At 40.3% G+C, this 24158-nt stretch overlaps 1 protein-coding gene across 1 annotated transcript in view; it reads right to left on the minus strand.

Annotated features, from left to right (window-relative positions):
* myo1d (myosin 1D) overlaps nt 1-24158 on the minus strand; it is a 59495-nt gene that overhangs the window by 13072 nt on the left and 22265 nt on the right. Inside the window, exons 12-21 of the mRNA XM_028430290.1 lie at nt 19835-19905; nt 18711-18785; nt 18452-18584; nt 17973-18139; nt 16469-16676; nt 9484-9707; nt 8702-8840; nt 8407-8511; nt 8145-8258; nt 3451-3605 (exon numbers count right to left, since the gene is read on the minus strand). Coding sequence (XP_028286091.1) covers nt 3451-3605; nt 8145-8258; nt 8407-8511; nt 8702-8840; nt 9484-9707; nt 16469-16676; nt 17973-18139; nt 18452-18584; nt 18711-18785; nt 19835-19905 — 1391 coding nt within the window. The remainder of the gene's footprint in view (nt 1-3450; nt 3606-8144; nt 8259-8406; nt 8512-8701; nt 8841-9483; nt 9708-16468; nt 16677-17972; nt 18140-18451; nt 18585-18710; nt 18786-19834; nt 19906-24158) is intronic.

Genomic DNA, 24158 nt, shown 5'->3' on the forward strand with positions numbered 1-24158 from the left:
TTTTTTTTTTTTTTTTAGCTCTAAAGCCATTTATCTTCCTGATGCACTAAAATGCTCACAGAGGACAGCACTGCCCCACCAACAATCAATTACTCACTGTGGACACTGTAACAGTCAGTGGAGCCCGAACCAAGCTGTTGCTACAGAAACAATCCCTAGTGCTTTTCTAAGAAACCAATTCCAGCTGCTTACACAACACAGAAACTACAATGACTGGAAGACGGCAGATTATGTCAAGCAGGGATTTAAAACTGTAGGCTACTCTGTTATTAGGTTGTGACTTTCACATACAGACACAGTGGACTCATTTTGAGCAACAATGTCATAATTTAGGCACCGGTTAAAACAATCCACTGTTTATCTGTTTGAAAAAAACATGATTATTTTTATCATACAAAAACCTGCAGAATACCACCTGTGAGAACTGAGCATGAATAATTCAATGCTAAACTATTTTTATATCTGCCTCACAGTAGGGAACGTGTGAAGCGGAGTGGAAATGCAAAAAAGAAATGAGTGAATGAGAAAAAATGGTAAATATTTCAGAAGGTATTTAAAACATTGTGTGTTAAATGTATCAACGAATCCTTCTTTAACAAACTGGATGCAGAAATAGAAAAATAGAACAATCAGAATTCAACACAGCTTTGCTTTTTTGGGAAGACTGAAATAATTATTCTTAAAAATATTTATTATTTAACATTGAATATAAGCTATGTAAGCTAACAGGGCTTAGATCTCAGAGAGTGACAGAGAAAACACTAGCACTAGATCCCTAAAACAGATTACCATGATCACTGTTTTTTAAACTGCTTACTTTTCCACTATAGTTGCTGTAGCAAGAAGGGTTGATTTCTGCATATATTTCCGATTAAAAGCTTCCCAACAACTAAATAAATCAGACAGCAGCTTAAGTTGTGAATGAAATATCTGTACCAGATGACAGAGACAGAATAAATAAACAAATAAATAAACACAAAGGTAAGGCACTTACTGACTAGACTATTAAATCAGAGGGAAAAGAGAACTAAGGACTCACAAATAAAGATCTTACAGTGTAAGAATACTAAATCAAAAGTAGAGAGTCTAATGGCCTTTTAGGTCACATGAATCTCTGATTTTTCAGAGTTTACATGTGGCAGATGCAGGATGCTTATCCAGCTATTCTGGCAGGGGCCTGTGGGTGTGTCACTGTCACTGCTGCGTGGTATGCATGTCAACACACACTGGAGAGAAAGAGAGAAGGAGAGGGAGGGGGAAAGGGAGAGAGAAAGAGAGCAAGAGAGAGGGGGAGAGAGAGAGAGAGAGAGAGAGAGAGAAGGGGTTGGCTCTGTCTCGTCTAAATATAGGCCTCAACAGCAGCACAGACCTAAATATTTTAAAGCCTCTTCTCCAGAAATGAAGAAAGGGGGAGCCAGGGGATAAATGGGGAAAGAGTGAGAGAGAGGCAGAGGAGGAAGTGGAGGGGGATGCAAAGGGGTTCAGGAGAGGCTAAGATCAGTACAAAAGGGGATAGTCAAAAATAGCAAGCAGAAAAAAAGTATCAAAGAGGAAGGGGGTAGGCCGAATGCATGGGAATTTAATGCCCCCTCCTCCTCCTTTTTATGCAAAATAAGAATGAAATATTTGTGAATTTCCAGACAAGTAGTGCATCAAGCCTGATAAGAGGATTATCTTCTTATGTTGCCTGAAATCTCTGAATCTCTTCAGTTTATGGCAACTTGTTATAATACTGATATGTTTCTCTCGACCGTACCTCAACATTAAAACCACTTTGAGTCTACAGCAAAATCAAAATTCATGCTAACTCGGAGAAATGGATTAATGCCAAGCAGATTTAGAAACTGCCAGAAACAAACGGCAGCACATGGAAACTCAAGTATCCGGCTATAGCTGTGACAGGATAAAGCTTTATTCCCAATGGCAGTGTCATTCTGTTTTGGCCTCGCTGTCACTTTGAGGAGGATAAAGTGCTGCATTGTTGCTGCTGTAAGCTGCCCTTCTCCCTGCCTGCTATTGTGCATATTGTGCACGGTGCAGCATGCTGAAGGAGAGATAAAGGTTAAAGCCGCATCTACAGGGAGCTGCGGCTGCAGGACACTGCATGCAAAAGACACGGCATGCACCGGAGGCGGAAATATGAGCAGACAGCCTCACAGGAATTCCTCCTGTTTGTGTGTCGGCACACAAATGCAGCAAAAAAAGCACACAGACACATATACATACACATGTATTTGCACATGCTGGTGTTCCCTTTGGTCTGTCAGAGTTTCACTGTGATGGATGAGTCACACTGTGAAGCACATAGAAGGTCATTACATGAGGCCCAGCGGAGGCCTTTCTCGGCCCGACACCTACAGAGAAATGGGCTCCACAACAGAACAAGATACCATCACAGAATAGCAATGATGGAGCACATGCACACCTCCCTCTCACACACACAAAGCTATACACGAACCAATGGTACGATAAGCAGATGCAGGCACATCTGTCTACATAAACAACTACACACACACACAGAAACATACACACAAAGTGAGGCAAACATGAGCACATAAATCAATGCTAAAAATGTGCCAGACTATTGTGTAAGAGTCACTTCAATAATCAGTGAAATGAGAGAGATGTCAGTGATCTATAAAAGCAGGCTCTATCAAAACATTAATCACAGCCACACAGCTACAGATACATCACAGTATCTGAAAGGGGAAAAAATAACATGCATTGTGTCTTCTTTCTTTTATCCGCGTGATTTTTCAGCAACATCTTTTCACTGCATATTTTAAAGAGAATGCCAACATTGACTACATACAGCCCAACAGCCTTCAATTCAGCAATGTTTTCAGTTTGACCAAGATCTGAAAAGCACCAACCCAGTTTACCCTTAAACATCACATCACTACTACCTCTGTACTAAATTAAAGTGGTCGCCATTTGGACAGAGACGATGATGATGCCTGGCTGGTGGAGATGACAAGACGAGATTCCAACAAAAAACTAGCCTAAATGTGTAGAGAGTATGGTGCTGGAAAATAGTAGTAGTAGGTTTTTTCTACACAAATTCATAATTTATCAATCAGCATTGCTTTAGGTGATGACAGCTTTGTGTACAATATGTACTCTGTCATCGTGCTGCTGCACATCACACAGAAGCCAGGGCCTCTGGATTTTAGATAGTGTATTGCAGGAGCGGCCTGTTAATATTTTGATTTGACTGCATGCTGCTCCTGTAATAATGCTAGAAATTAGCTCAAATAAGGTGCATCAGGTTTAGCTGGGGACAAGGTTTCTGATCCTTAATTGATGTTTTTTCCACGACAAATATGAAGTACGAGACAAACTCTACCGTCACTCTTTGTCACCCACAAGTGTTAAGAGTGTGTTTGAAAAATTCAGAAACTCTTCAGCCTCTGCCTCTACTTCTTGCCACTTATTTCCTCCACTGCTCACCTCTTGAAATGGCTAAGCAGGGTGCCAACTAGCTCCCCGATGCGGCTCTCATTGGCAGGCACCATGCCCTGCAGGCACACCACGAGATCCCTGCTGTCCTTGGTGTGGAACACAACCAGCTGGTCTTTCCCAGGAGACACGCTCACTCCTGTCACCTGGGACACAGAGACAGGGAGAGTTAAACAAAGATAAACATGCATACACAGCAGCCAGAGCAATACAAACATATCGCACAATCATCTGTATTGCAGACATAAATACGATGCATACACAGATACAGATACACATGAATATCAGTAATTGTAAACATCCTGACAGACTTAATTCACTGTGCTTACGGTACAGTAATTGCATCATATCTAATTTCCGTGAAAGTTAAAGGTAAAAAAAGCACGTTTGGCACTTCTTTCAGTGGAAAAGAGGAGGACAATGGAACAATTCAGAGGGATTCTGTGGTATTAGGGATTTGCAACATTACATGTACTACTGGTAAAAACAAAATAATGCAGCGTCCTGCAGTTTCCTGGAGAGCCAGATTCCGACCGAGCTTCTTTTAGAAGGTGTGCTCATCTTTATATACATCAGTTAAACTGTAGAAGACATATCAAACCCTATGTACGTCACTGCCATCTGTGGAAACACCTTCAAGATTTAAAAATGATGAAAGGGTGGATGAGTTATGAGAACTGGGACCTGACAATGCCCCCAGGAATATCTAGTATCTGCTGGAGGTTACTGTGTGGGCTTTCTTCCTTCTTGAAGTAAAGATTTATTGACCTCCCTCCCAATGGACTCATCTAATGATGAAATTAGCCACCCCAAACTATATACTAGTGGAGAGCAGCGGGGTTAAATTAGGAATCTCCAATTTGTGGTTGGATTGCTTTACCTCACAAGTAAACACACCTCACCAGGAAAGGGCTGGTGAGACCAGTCTCATTAAACCTCCATTTCTTTTTTTACTCGTTACACTGCTGTCTGTCTGTTACCCCTCAGCTCTCAGCTATTTTTTTTTCTTCATTTGTCTTTCTAAGTTGGATTGCCGGCAGTGACAATGAAGGCAAAAACAGCCACAGGGAAGTCAGACATTAATATCTATCACCAGAGTGCATTGGTGAGACAAATTCTCCATCAGTGGAGAAAAGCAGAGACAGGTTGTTACTGGCGGCTAAACAACCAGCTAGTTTATTTAGCATCAACATGACGCCTGTGGCTTCTGAAACAAACACTTCATGTAATCACCATGAATTAAAGCCTGAAGCCATGCCCTTCTCTCTGGCAATCCACCCGCAGTTAATTACAAGAAGACAATTACATTTACATTTATATTAAAGGCTTAATTGATTGGAACGATAGTCTGTGTTCTAATGAGTCGGGTAATGATACATTCTGATTCATTTCCCTGTCTTTATTCTCTTGATTCCCCAAATAGGTTTTAGCCCAAGTATGAAATCTGTTAGATCTGTTTATCTGCCAGCCATCTGTTCAACTGTTTGTCTGTCTGACAAAATGTACACACTTTTCACTACTGTGCTGTAAACTGGTCATAAGTTATGTTGCATAATGTGCTGATAACTAAAGATTGTCTACACATGGTCATGATATATATTGATCTTGCATGTTCATTATATTGTTATAGTCTATATTATTATTGTGAACAAGGGGTGGCTAATGAAATCTTAGTAAAACTTCTTAATATCAATCATTTTTATACAATAAAAACTCCACCTTCTTAATGGTTTTTTAATAAATCAATAAATCATTTATGGAAGTTTGTGTCTTCAAACTTTAATTTGCATATTGCAAAAAAGTAAATCTTTTTAAAGCATCAATGACTTCTTTATGGTGTAAAGAAAGCAGGTGAGAAACCTCTTAAATATCTATCTATGCCATTGGGAGAATTGTAGTGAAAGCACAAGTGTCTATGATATTTGAACATGCAGGCAGGAACACAACATGCTCTCCGGTCGGAACCCACTCCATGGTTGTCATGAGGACATAATTTGAACAGCGGGTTCTATCTGTTTTTTTCTTAAGGGAACTTATTGGTTATATAACACATCTCAGCAGGGTTGTTAAGGTAGAAGAGGGGAAAGAGTGCTGATCTTATGAGCTAAGCTGTGTAGCCATTCATGTACCAGTAGGATAGCCAGTAATGTTTGTTAGGAAAAAAAACAGTCAGCCTTATTGCTACATTTACAATGTATGCCTCATCACCCTCTCTTCCTCATATTATGTAAATGTTCATAGACTTGCATAATATGAGAGCTACTTAAAGAAAGCAGTCATTTTTTTTGTTGGGTGCTGTGTAGCCACCGGGAAAAGGATAATACAACCAGCAACAAAATTTAGTGTATATACAGGCACTGTATGTGGTCACACTGCAGCTGTGGGTTAAGGAAAAGGGGCTTGATGTGTGAGCAGGAGGGATCAGAAATAAGCCTCACTGGAAAAAAGGAAAGAGCGCATATACAGGAGACCGATTTGTGCACATGCCTGAGCGACACCAGACATCAGCTGATCTGCCCTGCCGCTCAGTATCCATGACAACACTGTCTCCTGGGAAGTTGGCATGACAACAACGGGAAGAGCGGTAGCAGAGACAGAATAGAGTCAGACAGGGAGCGGGGTGAGGTGGGAAATGGGTGGATGAGGAAGAGAATCGAAAGATGATGACAATCCTAAGTGGATATTTCACTATTTGTTCAGTAGTGATTGTTTAATTTCCAACAATATACTGATCTAACTTTTACAGCTTAGGGATTAATTGACATATAAATTACTGAAGGACAGTTGTTGGCTCTTCACTGTAGTACTAGCCATCTATCAGCCTGGTCATTTTGTTTTACTGCATTGGAGAAGTAGCAGTAAACACAGCACAGGGCAGCCAAGAGGATGCTGTGATGTTAGCCTATCAGTGCTAATCAACAATGAGCTAACTGCTTTCCCCTCTGCTTGACCTTCCCCGATCAATAGCTCAACGTCACACTGCTGTGCCTCTACATCTCTATTACACCGCAGCTTCTCTCACCTGCCTTCACACAGGCTTTTCACATTCGTGAATTCATGAATTCACTAAGCATCACAACTTAACTTTGCAAGGTGGTGGACCACAAAATGCTGTCACCTTTTCAGACTTCTTTTACTTTTTGAGGTGATTTATATTGAAATTCCCTTTGTCTTGTTTTGTCACAATAAATTCTTCTTGTGGGTGTCTATCTTTAAGTGTCTTTTCGATGTGTATGATGTGCTCTATATATTGCTCTTGCTGTGTCACCGTTAGAGCTTAAAAACTGCGAACCATAATGTGTTGCTCCATATGCCCATGAGTATGTGTAATTATGAAATCCTGTCTCTGAATGAACAATAGAAATTCCCTCAGCTCACACTGCTCTCTCTCTCTGCTGCCATCGGCCTCAGATCCATCTCTCTACTTCACTTCCAGATGCAGCAATACAGGCTTAGGGTGTCCATCTCCAGCCTTTCTAATTCCCCCCAGTCATTTTGTCAGATTAAACACTGGGGTGTCTTGTCACACTTGTCACTGCACAGCAGCCTCATATTTCACTCATTTCACCACATAACGGGCGGAGATTAATGCATTACACCTTCACTTCCTGCCTGAATTCATCCCCACCTCTGGTCAGTGGTGCAAAATTTATGTCAAAGGAGTAAATAATATAATTCAATTCAACAATTTTTAACAGTAGGAAACCTTGAGCAGGACCTGGCTCACAAGAAAGAGAAGACATTCGGAGAAGAAGACAGGACAGAGGACAAAAGAGAGAAAGAGACATACATGCAATAAACATCATACATGCTGAGAAACTATGTATTGTATTTATATATGTTTTAGCATAACAGGGAAGCATGTGGAATGGAATGGAAATCTGACAGTTGAACTTAACTTACCAAAACACCAGAGAGGATATTCTAAAAACTGCAGTTCCTAGACTCTCCATTGAGGCTGGCTCAAAAAATGAGTCAATCCCCATAGACCTACTTGTTAAAAAGTCCAGCTTTATTATTAAAGTTTACAACCTGGTATCAAAAAGGGTTTTGGTCTCTACTGTAGAGGGGGAGAATTTATATGTGACCTGTTTAAATCGTAAATTACAGGGGAAATATTTGGCTGTGTAAACTTATCCCCTGGCCCAAATGAATTCATTACATCCCATCTGTTAAACATTAATTTGTGGCTTTAGAGAAGTTATAATATGTACAGTGCTTCAGCAATAACTATATAACTACATGAACAATTGCTTAAAGTAAGGCTTAGATGATGGTAAAAGCATTATGAATTTGGAAGCATAGAACTGAAACCTGATCTCCTCAGAGAAAGGTTGATAACCTTGAGAGAGGGATTACATTTGTGTAAGCAGATTAAATAAAAGAAGAGAAAATGGAAATAATGTAACCTTAGATGCTACTCTACATGACAGCTGTAAAAAAACGAGTCATGTGATACACACAGGATAAATTTGCCATGGAAACAGCCTGCTGTGCTGAGGCTGTGTAGCAGCATTAATGGACCTATCACAGTGTGAACTGAAATTATTGTAGGGTTGAGTGTGGTTTTTGCATGTTGACAAGTTGCTACACAGTAACCTCCGCACTATGTTGTAACAAAGAGCAGCCCTTTGTTTATTAATTTGTTTTCTGCACTAATAAAAGCAGTAGGAAGGTGGTCCTACATTGTACAGGGGAATGCTCTTCATGGGCTTGTACTGCTTCAGGGGGTCCATCTTGTACAGGTGGCGGTCAGTGATGAGCACAGCCCGGTTCTCTGCCTTGTGGAAGCGGTTGATCTGGAAAACACAAAGCTCCTCATTAGTCACCCCGCAGGATACAGTTGGTGAAAAAAAGCACACCAGCACCCTGCAGGGAGAGGGGGCAGGCCTGGAGCAGGTATCTTTTTCTGTATGGAAACTTATATCACATTTAAAGGCCTTCTACCTTGCGCACATTGCAGGAGAACAGAACTCTCATGAATTTGTCTTTCCGCTGTAGCTCACTGGAAACCAGAGTGAAGGATGAAGCCATGTCAGGGCTGTCCTGTTTCTGGTGACACAGAAATCACAGATAAATGTTAAAACAGTTTTCAGTTCAAATACAGTGACTCTGAAAACACCAAAGAATAACCCTAAATAAGCAACATAATGAATGAATTTTATTGTAGAAAAAGGTGTAACAGTATGTGTCACAGTACAATAAATCCATTCTCTGCTCCATCCTCATTCACACTACTCACCAGATAATTTCCTTCCCAGGCTCTCTGTAGCCCCAAGTCAGCCCTCTGGCCCTTTAGGGTCTCTAGGCTGGCAACCTTGGCCCTCACCTGCAGTGCCTCCTCTGGAGAGAGGTCTTTGATCAACGTCCATGCCCACCACCTACAGGTAAGCACACACAAACAGCAAACTAAGAGCAAAGAAAAATCGAATCTCTGTATCAAGAATGCTGCACAAAGGCCTGATACTGTAGCTGAGTCAGTGGGGTGGTGCAGCAGACCCCAGCTGTACTGTACTTTACTTAATGCCCTTTCACTCACACATCCTGACAACCAACATAATTCTCTAGTAGGGCTATTTTCTAACTGTGCCCTGCTTCAAATAGGAAAAAAAAGCCAAGAAACAGACATCTGGATGAAAGGCAGTGATGAGTCTTTGATGCAGAAGGAAAAATCGATGCACAGTGTGAGCCCAAGGTAGAAGGAAACATGTGTAAGCTGCTTCAAACGGACTCATCTCGATGTAAAATAACACTCAAGGCCAGTTTTGTTTTGTGCAGTGGGTTAAAATTCACTTTTAGTTTGGCCAATTTGGGAAAATGTTCTTCAAAAGAAAGCAACAGAAAACATTTAATCTGAAAAGGCTTCATATCCTGCCTCTGAAAGAGTCATTTGAGAACAATGATTTAAATGCAGTTTATATTTGATTCATTTTGGACATGAAATGACACAAAATCTACTCTATGCAGGTACAGAAGCTCTATTTGCAGAACAGATAAAGCACTGCTGTCATGTCTTTTATCTACCTGTTGTAGATGCTCTTAAGTGCCTCTTCAAACTTGCGGAGGACCTTGGGAGGTGTGGGCCACTTCACATGTCTTCCATAATCCTTCATGGATCGTACATTTTTAAAGCGTCGGTTGACCTCACGGATGTAGGACTTGACCTTGTAGCGACGGTAGGCCTGCAGGATGATCAAGGCAGCTCGCATTCGCCGATATCGCATTCTGGCTATGGTTCCCCTCCACACCTTAACACATGGAAAATAAGATAACAGCAAGCAAGAGTTAGTAATGTATGTAGATACTCCATGACCTGAACCTTAAATAATAAACTTAAACTTATGCAAAAGAGATGAGACCCTCAGAGTTGCTGTACAGATCTTTTTTATGTAGAAACCACCTATCACAGGGCTATTTTGAGGCTTTTGCAACAGAGACAAAAAATGACGCACAACCTCTGCACTTAGGAACAAATTCTAAATTGTGTTTTCAAAAGACATGACAAGTTGCTATACATTTGTATGTTATACGTTAACAGCATGGATTCTGACTAAAAGAGGGCTAAAATAAGAAACCCCCTCTAGCCTGCCTGTAACCAAACACAGGTTGAGTGGCTATCAGACCCTCCTAAAGATGAATAATAGATGTAAGTGGGACCCTGGGGAGCCATAACTCCTAATCCACCCTCACAAAAATCACCACCATATGCTCTTCTTTTACCTTAGCCTTAGCCTTGTATACACAGTTATTTTCACATTGTGTTCCTAAATACTACAGTGTTCAGTGGTCCAGGGCCACAGACATACTGTACAGTAACACTGCAGCCTGCACTGGAGGCATTTCTGCATATCATCTCTGCAATGCACAATGATCACAGAGATCATAAATATTTAATGTTTGTAAGTGTGGGGGAGGCTGATGACAAAGGAAAGGATTTCTTGCATTTGCATACTAAAACTGTGAAGGAGGCGGTTTTCACCTGATGAGACCGGTGGTGTAATAACTGGGAGAGGAAGATAAGTCATGCACTACTTGTTTAATGAGGCTAATTTTATTTTTTTATCATACCAACTGGAAATATATATTCAAGTTTGTTTGCTAACATAAAAATGCCACTTTTGAACTACCGTAAAGGAATGTAACATGTTTCTAAATTGAAGATAAGAGATAAGATAAGAAGATAAGAGTTTTATTTGTGATCTGTTTCCTTCATGCTGTACTGTCTCTAATATATAATGCATGAGAGCATGAGAGTGAGAAAAGAAGAATCGACCCCTGAGATCACTCTCTAAGGGTGACAGAGGTGGGAGGGATGGGTTTAACTGGGTTTAACTAAATGCAAGATGACTCTGTCGTCTCTGAGAAACGAGGCTAATCGTCAGTAGCTCTGACTGCATTCAGAAAAGAGTGCTACAGTAAATTTGGCAATGTTTTGAAAGCAAGCACTGGGTCAAACACTATTGTCACAATGGCCCCAGTATGAGAAGAATCTGACCATTTCCATTTATATACCAACCACAAATGCATACATCACTTTGCATCTACTGGTATGAATAATTTCCTGTGTAGATAACCTCATTTCAACAAAACAGCTACATAGCCACATGGTGTACAGTTTAATCAGAAGCCAAAGTCATCATGTTTACATTGTTTTATTCACAGTGATCAAGCTCCAGGCCAATTTGTGTGATTTTTTTTTATTTACTTTTCCTTTGGCACCATTCATGCTGTCTATCTAAAAGGAAACAGAAGCCTCTATGTCTAACGACAGGCAGGTATGGTCATAGATGGCTAACTGTCTGCCTACACATGACTTACACCACTCAGCTCTGCATGAAACAGACTGAGTCAGGTGCAGCTAAGTGGAGAGAATCTCCACCCCCTATTCATGCCAGTGTACAGAAACTGAAATCACTCTGGCTAAAGAGTGTTTGCAACAGTTCCCTATGTAAAAAAGTAAAAGTAGCTAAATAGCTAAAATAAATTATGCTTGCTAGTCACAAAAAGCTCCCGTTTGATTTCACTTTTTGGCTATAACCGTTTTTGTTGTACACTAGAAATAAATTTTTAAAAGACCACAATTCTTACAGCAAAGATAATTATCAGGATAACATGCTAGCATTCTGCTAAAGGATGCTCACTGGTCAGTTCTAATTACAACTGACAACAACAGGAGAGAATAGTTCCTCTATAGCAGCCAGAGTCTTCTGATATAGACTGTATATGTAGGATGGGTTGAATTAAAAATAGTGGATAGTGTGAAGTGGCTTGTGGTTACTAAAAATCAGACATGAAACTGTATCTATTGTTTTACCCCCTGTATTGAGTAACACTAAAAACATTTTTGGACTCCATTCAATTTAGACTGTCTCTGGAGGGTCCCCCATAGGGTGTTCACAGTGTGTGAATTCTCTCCATATAGAAAATCTCTGTCACCACACTGATCACTCAGAGCCCCCTTCAGGAGACCTAGGGGTGATGCCAGGAGTCTGAAAAAAAGAATGACTTCTTGATCTAAGAAACAAATCTAAATTCTGTATATAGAGTGTTTTATAATGTGTTTTGAAGGTGAGAACTGAACTTACTAATACTATTTTTGTAGCTAAAAACCACTAATCTGACCCCCTATATAAAAACTGTATTTTGATTTCCACATATTTTATTACTATTGTAAGAATGTTTTGAACACATTTTTATATATTTTATATATTATGTACCATTAGCCATTAGATGATACTGTTGTGTTTTTGACACACCCATATGTGCTCACATTGTACACTCAGCAAACAATTGGCAAATTAGAGCTTCAGTGAAAGCTGAGTTAAGATGTTGTTGCCTGACATCCACATGGTGCACAGGCCTGTGCCAGATCACAACTGTGTTTATACAAGCTACAAGTCACTAATTATGCCTGAGTTCTGAGGTGAAAGAAAAAAAAAAGACAATAAAGCAACAATGAATCAGACAGCGGCAGTCACAAACTGTCTCTACTGTCTTTGGAGCCTCATTAAGATGTGTGATGGAGAATTATGATGGGGCATCCATCTAGCCACAAGCACACACATATTCTGCTTCTTAAACAATGCTGCAATTGGGCTGCAATGACGATGGCAGGCTGATGAAGATGATACTCGAGGGACTGTGGATAAATCAGGCCAATAACAAGGCCCCTGACAGTCTGCCCCTTCACTCTCCTGGCCAATAAAGCCATCTGATCATCCTTTTAGAGACTCTGGCATCATGGAACCTGCCCTCACCACGCTACGGGGCTCTGGATTTACGAGCTCATCAAAGCCAGATTGGGGATCTTTGGTTGCAACAAAGTGGGACAGATTGCTGAGGTTTTCATTCAAGGGGTTGGCAGTATGTTTGAAATGAACACTGGGTAAGACCAATTGCACATTACATGTGCAAGGGTGACAGAAGGGCCACTGTTGAAAAAAATTACTTTAAATTATTTTACAGTTGCTCTCTGTTTTGCAAAACCCAGACAATCCGATTACTGTCTGTTGCTCTAATAAATGGTTATTTAAACTGAACTTTATTGTTTAATGGTACAACCAAAACATGCAACCACAAAATTCCAACATGGAAAGACAGACAGGGCTGCTCTCTACCATTGACACACTTGACTGCAATCTGCTGCTGAGTGCCTGAGTTTCCACGTCCTCTGGGGATATTGAGCTGGTTTTCCTGTGACATGCCAATATGTAGGGAGGGCTGGGGCGGGGCAAGATCAAGCCTGTGTGACACAATTTAGTGAAGCTGCAACGTGCACTGACCAAAGGCCCTCAGAGGGAGACATGGGGCCGAGGCTCAGGTCAGCAGTCATTATCATAAATCAATAAAGTGTTTTAGTGAATGGCACACACTCGCCAGTAACGTCAACATCACGACACTGATGCCGATTCCTCCTTTCCCACTCCCAGTATCATGTCATTTGACATTGTTATCTCTGGGCTAATGTTCTGTAATGACATGAATCAAATGTGTTCAAACTGAATTTGAACTTTACAGTCTCAATGAGAGGGACGTATTGAGAGGTGAATGTAATAAGTCTGAACGGCTCATCGATCAATCAGATGGGACTGGACAAACAGATTGGAGAAATATTGCCAATGGTCAGCAGTATAAGACTAAAATAACTCACACAAGTCAAACATGTTTGAGAAACCAGCAATAAAACCAACACACTGAAACAAAAATGGTGAGTCATAATAGCATTGATTGTACACTAAATTATTACCATTTTAACATATTGAACAGATCAAATCACATCAACTTTGTCACATATTTGTGCTGAGAGAGCAGCAGTCATTTTCCTATAGAGCTACATTACTTTTAAACCTTTTTTGTTTGTAATTAATGTTACCTATCTATTTTTAGTGGTCATTCATGTATCATGTTTAGTGTAGCTATATCTGCTAGTATTAAGTTTGTCTATAGTGACTGTAATCATTCTTGATTTTTTTTTAATTAATTAATTAATTAATTTAATTTTTTTTATTCAGAGTGGTGATGGAGTCCACCTTAAACTAGCACTGCCTATTAGACTCAGAGAGTGACAACCAGCCAATACTCCGTTCAGGGTCCACCTGGATAGTTGGCTGATATTTTTAGCATTTTATAGCTTCCACAAATGATTAATATTCTTTGTTTCAATGCGAAACTGTCTAACTAATGGGTTGCTATCTGATTGTAAAGAGAAGTTACGCTAATTTAACAAAAAGTTTATCAGAATGAAATCTCCTACCCTACCTTTAAGGCTGCAGCTCAGAATCTACAGGGGGAGGTTCCTGTCTCGTCATCGCCCCTGCTCCGACAAGCACTGATAGTTACTGTGATGTGGACAGCTGAGTTTGAATTTATGAAATATTCATTTTAACACAGGGAGAATGTGGGGTGGTCCATGTATAACTTATAGCATCTGTATTTATTTTGGACTGTTCCAGTTGCTATTCTTAAGAGTTCTCAAGAGTGGTAATGATTGGATTGCTTTGTACACGGTGGGGTTTCAAGCCATCACTGCAGGATTGCACAAAATGTGGCTGTGGCACAACACGAGCAGAACAAAAAAGGTAAGTGGGGCTGCACTGAAGAAAGGGCGAATAAAGAAAAAAAGGACTGATGGATGGACGAATAAATACAGGCACCACTTGTCTTGACCCTTTCCTTTTCTCCAGTTAGCCCCTTCCCCTCTCCTGAGAGGAGGAGGCAATTGATAATATAAATGGTTAAAATGAGAGCCCAGGGTTTTCCCATTATGGATGGGCATTGGCACAATGATAGGTGGCACTCAATCTGTCTTTAGTCTGAGAAATCACATCTAATGTTTCTCAGGTTTGAAGGGACAGAGAAAGTGGTATTACTAAAAATTCCATTAGGTAAACAGAAGGACAACAAGTATGTCTGAGCCTCGGTCTTATATGCCGATTGGTCCCAACTGCCATGGTGTGCCAGGTGCTGATAAGGGGATTGCTTGGTGCAGCAGATCAGACTCAGACTGGGATGTCTGTTTGAGTAACAACGATTAACAATATCTACAGGAGTCAATTCTGCTGTCACAACACTATTTGATTTTGTGTGTCACAGGGTGCATATAGCATGATTTGGAATGCACAAGTCTTTGTAGGAAACACATACTGAGCACAAGATTAAATACCCCCTCTTCTCACATTCTAGGATGTTTGTTTTGGTGAGAAAGCTGTGATTCCTCTGGGCTTTCCCTTCATTATCAAAGCCAGCTCATCCTGTGAGATACAAGAAGGATTGTCTTGAGGGTGTGGTAGAAAGAGCATCCGTCTGCTATGTCTGTGGAAAGATTCTGCAAAGGGTCATGTAGATCAATACAGAGGTCAACCAATCAATCCTCCACAGAAGTTAATCTGGCTTGGCTAACCCTTTCATGTCTGAGAGCTTGGAGGGTCTCTTTGGGAACAGCAGACATGAAAGCAGCAAGGTGTGGAGGAATCTGACCTTATCTCCTGACAGGTTGAAGAACAAGTATCATGTAATTATGTGGCTCCATAAGTGTGGGATACAGTGCTACCTGGCTATCTGTCAGATTTTTAAGCATTCATGTCCTGACAGATGAGTAGACCTAATTTAGAAACTAATCTCTCTCATCTACCAAAGACGCCAGGCAACATAGTCACGGCAAAATATTGGCATCTTACCTGAAGATGACATCATCAATTCTATGATTCACAATGGGCTTAACAACTACTGCATTCAGGCACACAGTCATCTATATTCATAACTGATCAATTAAAAACAGCTCCAGTGAATCATTCATATGCTGCTACAGAGGAGCCAGTATAAGGTGTCAATTATTTTGATTTATAACATAATATGTTTGGTCCAAACAACAGTCACCCTCAGAGATGGAGAATTATATTGGTATGCTAAAAGCTAAAGATTAAATCAGCTCCAAAAATACCTCCCTGCTTGTATTCCTGAAAAGAACCCGAGCTTTTCAAAGCTTATTCATATGCAGAACACGGGATGTCATGATTTGGTATTTTGGTTATTTCTTTGATTCTTGTTTTTTGGTTATTTTCATGCTTAGCAATTATATCATGGTTGCTTTGTTATTTTCACATTTTTGGGGTTTTTCTGGATTTGTTGTGTTCCATGTATTGTCCTGTTTCTGGCTGTTTGTGTTATGTTCCTGTTGGTTTGGTTTGTTTCCTGTTTTACTTTTAAAAGTCCTGTCTACCTTGGGCTTGTCCATGTGTTTTACTTCCCCTGTGTTCCCGCCTTTTGTTTGCAATTATTAGCTTTTTCTTTATCATTAAAACTGAAACAGGGCATTTCTCAATTCAGTTCACTGGTTAGAAATCAAGGTAAAATTATTTATTTAAAATTAAATTAGATACAGAGGGGAGCTTTCAGCAGCTTCTCCATTTACGGACCCTAATCACAAACTGAATTTCCCATGGCTTAGACTAATGATGCGTCAGTTTCAAACTGATAAGTTTTTGGTTACAGAACATACAGTCAGACTAACCTTCTGGAGGAAAAGAACGATTCTTTGGACCATTTCTGCTCGCTGCTCTTCCAAGCTGAAGAGAGTGCGTGGTGTGCGGATAAAGACCTTTGTTTTGCCATAAGCCACATCGTGGTCAAATCCACAACCCTGCAGGAGCCTCTTTACTGCGTCTTTGTCTGATGGCAGGTCATGGTTTGGCCAGGTGAACTCAGAAATCATCTTGTACCTGGAGAAGGGACAAAGTGGACATCAGAATCAGAATCGCTTTATTTATCCCAGAGGGAAAATTCTGTAGATATACATATGCGGAAATACACCAGTGTATTATGTTTGTGTCATTGTGTCATTATTTAAAACTTCCTGCAGGTCCTACTCAGTTTTTGTTTTTTTTTTTCTAAAAAAAAAAAAGTGTTTTTTTACAGGTCCCCTCCAGTGTCATTTCACAGCCAACCCACTGGTAAGGCTGTGAGGTAATACTATCAATACATAATGTCAGATCAAATCAGTACGTATCTGAACGTATGTATCAGTAAGACTAATGTCACAGCCTTAGATGACTTGTTATGCAAAAGACCTAATCCTTAGTCCACCATGATTCTTATAAGGGCAGTGGGTGATTGTGACAGATGGGTACCAAGGGCAGGCCTACTGTGTGTGTGTGCATGCATGGTAATATATTTAAAAATTCCACTAAAACTTAGTTTTGAATTAAAACTCCAATGCCAAAAATATCCTAAAAAGGCTTAATATCTCATTTACTACACGATGGACACTGCATGAAGATTTTCTGAGGATTATCAGGGTGATGCAATGATGTAGAGCTACTGCATCGCTGTCACTTGACCTCTGCAGGGGAACATGAAGATGAAAGATGTCATATGAGTGACATCAAGAATTCTGGGAATCTCAGATGATGGACTCTTCTTTTGTCAAGTGACATGGGAACCAAAACCAGATGACATTTATAATTTAATTTAATTAAATAATAATAATTAATAATTTATATTAACTATAATAACTAAAGACTTGGTAATTTGTTTACTGACAAATCAATTACTTGAACTCCCTATGTTTTGCTCTACAGATACAAACAGTTGATTGCATTTGAAATTGCAAAAATAGTTAGTTATGTGCTTTTAAATGTTTGGCATCTGGCATTTTTGCTCCACTTGTGGGTGATTTTTCAGCACATTAAGATGTTTTTAATCAACATCTCAAGTAATTACAATCAAATCTTACTCAGGACACAAATATTATGCTTGTATGAAAATGACAAAACGAGGATGATGATGATGTTATTTTGGAATGACTGCTGGAGACAACTGGACTCAAGGATTGTTTTTCCTTTTTTGATGACGTTTCGCCACTCGGGGGAGTGCATCATATTTATGGTCTATTTGTTTCTTGTTTTAAGGAAACAATGAAAACAATTTGAAACAATTGTCTGGCATTTAAAATTAGCCTAGGAATTTATAGCTACACTGTTTTAAGATTGAAAAAAAAAACAATTGTTGTGGGGTACCTCTGTAGGAAGCGAGGGTATGTCTGTCTGTAGGCAAAGCCAGCACGACGCACCCTGACGTTCTCTAGCAGCCCGAGGTATTCCACCTGATGGCGGCAACGTTCCTGCTCGAACAGTAGGGGTGATTTTACATCGTTGGGCTTGATGCAGCGAACATAGTACGGTTCCTATAGGGGCAACAGAGAGCAGGATGCTTGATTTCTTTCACACATCACACATCACTGACCTGTAACACACTTTGAGGAGCGCACATGAATGTAGATGAGATTCAGTGTTGCTACGCTGGACTGACGCTGTCCTATATTATTACACATAGAAATATCATCTAATATTGTCTAAGTCACAAGGACGTTTTTTCTTTAAGAACAAAAATGGTAGCTTCAACCTTGGATTTCTTGTCTTTTAATCTTCTCAAACATTTTTAAGATCATGTAGTGAAGGATCATAACATGTACAATGGTACAATGGTAACACGTCACCTTGCAGGCAAGGTTCTCTACCAGTGAGATCATGGAGTTTTTGAAGAGTGTAGCAGCAGTCAGCGGTCGTTTGGTGACTTCAGTGATGCTCAGTTTGCCCTCAGGCCACATTGCCTTCAGGACTGGATTGGAACTGGACAGATGAGAGAAAAAAAAGATGTTCTTTTGAATTGGCGTAATCAAAAGTACGGTACCCGAATACTTGAAAGAGTGTGTGGAGGTGATTGAAATGGTGTGTATTACTCAGAGTGTGTGTTACCTGTTATACAGCAGTCTCTTAAAATCCTGGAACAGAGTGTCTTTGTTCTTATCAATAAAACCCACCACTGAGTACCTGCAGAAAAAGAAAAGGCAGGTAAATGCATGTTCCAATACTGTCCTGCTTACTCTCTGTAACTCCATAATTACTGTGACATTTGCTTTAAACTGAATCACCCAAATATAAATGAATCCTATTCAGCCACAGAGCTGCATAGTGCTAACAACTATGTTAATGTACATGAAGTTAATTTACGCTGTTGGTGATGAAGATGTTATAAATATCAGAGCTGTTATACTCCATGCTGTGTGATTTGAGGTGCATGCTGCCACCTGCCCGGTTTAAGTGGCTCAGGGATCAATCAAGCCTGGCAGTCAGACACTGCTCCTCTGCCTGAGTTGTCCCCCAGGTGGTAGACCCTTTAGTCCTCACAAAGAGGCTCAACATGTTTCTCTAAGAGCACATTTGGGGGGCTTAGTGACTGTGATTTAGTCTTTTGAATGGTGTCCAAACACTTCAGGGACTGGGAGAAATGCTGTTTTTTGTCTTGAGATTAAGATGTTATTGAAATGTTTGGGTTTACCTGGGTATTAGGAAAATACAATTTTAGATGGACAACATATAACTTTTTTCACTGTCAATTATTATTTATTTAGCACAAATTAAACCAACAGGAAAAAACCTTGTGCTAAAAAAGTTATTTACACTGTTATTATAATTATTTTTGTGGTTATTTGATGTTTCTCCTTCATGTTGCAGAAAATGTATTAATTTAAATACAACTGGAAATTGTCAAACCTGTTCAGGGTTGTAATGATTGATGACAAAACAAACAGAAATTATTGAAGGAAAGATTTAGAAAAGAAGCAGTATAACACTGCATTTAACCTCAAAAAGAAAATACAATATGGCAAAAATTCCAATATTACATAGATAAAGGAACAGGGATTATGAAAAGTTAGTTTCTGTTATTGAATCCAAGCCTCTATCTGCTCGTCAAGAGGCCTCTGGTTTTAGTCAGCAGCTCTGTTGCATTATTATGTAAAACTGTACAAATGTGGAAAAGAGGATGAATCATCAGTAAAAGCTTTTCCCCCCGATAAATAAAACTTTAAGACACTTACGCCACATCTCCTGCATAGTGCCTGATGCGAAAGTCTCTGTCAAACTCCAAAGTCTTGTCAGTTGGTGAAAGCTGCAAAGAGAGATAGAAAAAGAGAGACCAAAGTGAGCAATAACACTGCAAAGCGCTTCTCAGAAAAGTGTACTAAAGGAGCAAGGCCTTAAAACCATTTATCTGAAAGACCACTGTTACATCAGCCTGTATGTGCTATAAATGCACTGCCCATTATCCAGGCGGTCCAATTCAAGTTCATCAGTGAGTGCCATTTAGTCTGAAACTGCTAACTATTGAAGTGACACTACATTTAAGGAAGCTGTACAACCACTGGGTAGACCGAAAATAAGTTTCCCTCGAACAGTGGTCGGGTGCTCCCTTAGATATAGGGTGAGGAGCTTGGTCACTTGAGAGGGGCTCAGATTACAGCTGTTTCGGATGCCCCTGGATGCCTCCCTGGAGAGGTGTTCCAGGCATGTCTCATTGGGTGGAGACCCCAGGGCAGACCCAGGACACAGTTGAGAGATTATGTCTCTTGGTTGGCCTGGGAACGCCTCAGGATTCCCCCGGAAGTGCTGGAAGAAGCGGCCTGGAGTGAAGTCTGGCTGTCTCTGCTTAGACTGCTGCCCCCGCATAAGCAGTTTGAAGATGGATAGCATGCTATCTAATATTATATGTATTGCAGTTAGGTTTGATAAAACCTCAGAAAAAAAGAGGTAAAAAGAGGAGGACACAAACGTGCAATATGATGATGAATAAAACTCAAGATAGGAGGCAACTGAGACTGTGATGGAAACTCAGGAGAACAGGAGAGGAAATAAATGTGGCATTAGAGAATGAGACAGAAAGAGTGAAAGTGTGTGTGATACTGATTCCTATATGTAGGTCAGAGAGAACTAGTGGAGGAAGAAGGGAGCATGAATGAAAACGCAGAGTGGTCTGCTGCATGCTTGAAACTGTCTGACAAGCTTCTCGTTTCATCCACTACTGCAAAGAAGCCTGTGATGAAGTATGTCTGTGATGTGTCTGATGCTGGGTTGAGTAAAAATTTGTGTATGTGTGTCTAGGAGAGGGTGATTTACAAAAAGAGACAGAGGAGAGAGGTATCCTGTGCTCTCGTCACAATCCAAAGTGATTAGCATGTAATAATAGAAGGCTGACGTTGCAGAAAGCAAGATTGAAGATAAAACAGGGAGGGATCAGCAGCCACAGCAACCCTCCCATACAAATAATTGTATTTGGAAAGGAGTTCTTCAGCTTCTGCACAGGAATCAGTGTCTGTATTACCCCAATTTTAACCCAACACCTTTGAGATGAACATCAGCTGTGAAGCTGGATCCATACTCCACGAGAACAGAGAACTCGCTTCTTGCTGCCGACATTACGCCCACAAAATGACGTCATTTTTCTCTCAAGGTGCCTGTTCTGCAGCTCTCTCGGACACATGGCCCGGGCAGAACTTTCTCTCAGTGGTGTGGGAGAACAATTCTGTGATTGGTCGGAATTAAGAAGGCGTGATGAAGGTGGAGAAGCACAAGAGGTTCTTCAGGTGCAGAACACACAGACAGAAGGAGGAGGTACAACGACGGACAGTTTAGATGAGCAGCTGGCAAACTTGGAAGGAGAAACACGGTGCACAGAGGATTGTGTCTGTCCAAAAGGTGGCGATAAAAATTAATCCCAGTATTGATCTCGGCGTTACAGTGGCTGGACGCGCACCTTAAACACGGGATGTATTATTCCAGACAGTCATCCACACGTTCACAGAATTAAATTCACACATACCAGAGGTCTGCTACAGTCAGCTACACTAATCTTCTATCTATTGTCATGCTATACACCCAGTGCTCACAATTTGTAATACAATTGCATTGTCAACCTTTTGTGTGTGACGTGTGCTGCGTGGGAGGGCCGTATGCACACACACTTCTCGCGGAGTATGGTACCTCCGTGCTGAAACGAACTTTTTTCTTTGCTCTTACCACCTGGGGAGCAAGGAGCGAGTTCTCTGTTCTTGTAGTAGTATGGAACAAGCTTCAGTCAAGCTTCACTCATCAGTTTTGGACCTCACTCCTGCTGCTGACTGGAAGCAAGTTCCTGCAGCTTGGTTAAAAAGTCTGATGGAAATTCTAAAATCAGAGGAATGGAGGCTGGTAAAGCTAATGAACTTGGCATAAGACACTCAGCAACTACACATCAGTTTAATATTAGGATCTAGCTATGCAGTGAACTAAGAGCTCCAACAAAACAAGACAGGGAGAAAATAAATGTTTTACAGCCACGCCGACTTCTACCTAGATGCTATTTCTGTCAAGCCTAGCCAATACAGCATATTCCATTACTTGGTGAAAATGCTGAATGAGTCATCGAAGGGCCCAGCTCTCTCTCTCTCTCTCTCTCTCTCTAAGTCAGACAGACAGTCAGACAATGAAAAAGTCCTATATGAGAAGACATTTTTAAAACACTATAAAAACCTCACAGACACACAGAGATTTACATCAGATAACTTCACTCAGCGATAAAACTGAAATCTAAACCACAAAAGGCTCCACGGTAAATCTTTGACAGCTACAAGAAATTGCCCACCAAAAAATAAATAAAAAATTAAGAAATTATTGATTTTCCTTGCACTTCAGAGATCTGCTAGTGTTTCTCTGAGCTTTTTATTGTCAGCAGTAATGTGCTCAGCAAACAAAGGAAAGAAAACATTATTAAAGAAGATTATTTAAAGTACACAGTTATAGACATTCTGAAAATATCCTACTGGATTATTTTGTGGATTCTTCCTCAATGTGAGACAAGAAAACAAATTCTTCTGTCTCAAGTCCAGCAAACGCACACTTTTAAAGGAGTAAACAAACACTACAAAACACACATGGATGCACCTAAACAAACACAAATAGACCAACAGATGCTCTATCAGACAGACAGTCTGCATCTGCTGGAAGCAGCACTGTCCCTCATCCATTACAATCAGTCACACTCCATCACACACACACACACACACACACACACACACACACACACACACACACACACACACACACACACACACACACACACACACACACACACACACACACACACACACACACACACACACACACACACACACACACACACACACACACACACACACAGAGAGAACCAGACACAAATCTTGGCAGCTTTATTATTAGCACCTCCTCTGTGTTTGGGATTCAGCCCATTTTAAGACTGAAGTTGTTATTGCCGGTTATGATAGCAAGTGTGTGACTGTGTGTGTAGAGAAAATGTTTTCTATTGTTAACATAAATTCTACTAATATCTGTTCTCTTGGAATTGCAGCAATGTTTATGTTTAAACTGCATTGGAGAAGAGCAAAAACATGCTGCTACAATCAGTAGTGCAAGAAGAAGAAAAATGAAGCTCTTTCTCTTTAAAAATAAACTTAGAACTATATACTTGACTCCCTGTTGTTCTAGTAAGAATGCTAGCAATGCTAATTCAGGCAGCAAAACACAGCTATTATGCTGAGATGCTTCAGGCAGTGCACTCACTGAATGTAAAGTACGCTTAGGAACTGAAACTGTACGCTTTCCCTGGACCAAAAAAATGTTACAGTAGTACCACTAACACATATAGCAACATGCTATACACTCGTGTTTAACACCACTTTAAATTTTAGATAAACAGCATTCAGCTGACTTAGCTTTTTTTCACTTTCATTTCACTTGCTACAAAAGCTGAAAAGGGATTGAGTGTACAATAGGAATTACTGATAGTTATAAATAGATTATGAGTCACATAGAAAGGAGCTTCAGGCACACCAAAAGACCTGAAACTAGACTGAGAAAAATTAGGGACAGGGTGGATTATAAAAGAAACTTAAGAAAGGGAGTTAAAGATACACGAGCAGACAAGTCAAAAGGAGAGCACAGGAAGACATGACTTATAGACAGTCACACATAGAAGCAGGCAGGAAAGCTGTGAACAGAGGGGGAGCAGAGGTGAGAAGGCGAGAGACAGACAGAGAGAGACAATAACAACACCAGTGCACCGACTGCCTCAGGTACACACTGTAGCTGCAGCCAGTGTTAAAGTGACAGGAAGCAATGATAACATGCTTCCACACAACATTTTCATGGTTAGTTTTTATTACTGTGATGTGTACCAACGTTTGTTTGATTCTTATGAAGTGGAGGATACTGACTGTTTTCTTTACACTCAGATTTTTGCAGTCTTTAGGACACAGGAGGATCAAGCCAGATTTCATAACTATGTTGTATCCACACTGCATGGAAAGTTTTACACTACATCAGCCATGTTCAGACAAAAACAAACAGGATAGG

The sequence above is a fragment of the Parambassis ranga genome, chromosome 19, assembly GCF_900634625.1.
Source record: "Parambassis ranga chromosome 19, fParRan2.1, whole genome shotgun sequence".
NCBI classification, from domain to species: Eukaryota; Metazoa; Chordata; class Actinopteri; family Ambassidae; genus Parambassis; species Parambassis ranga.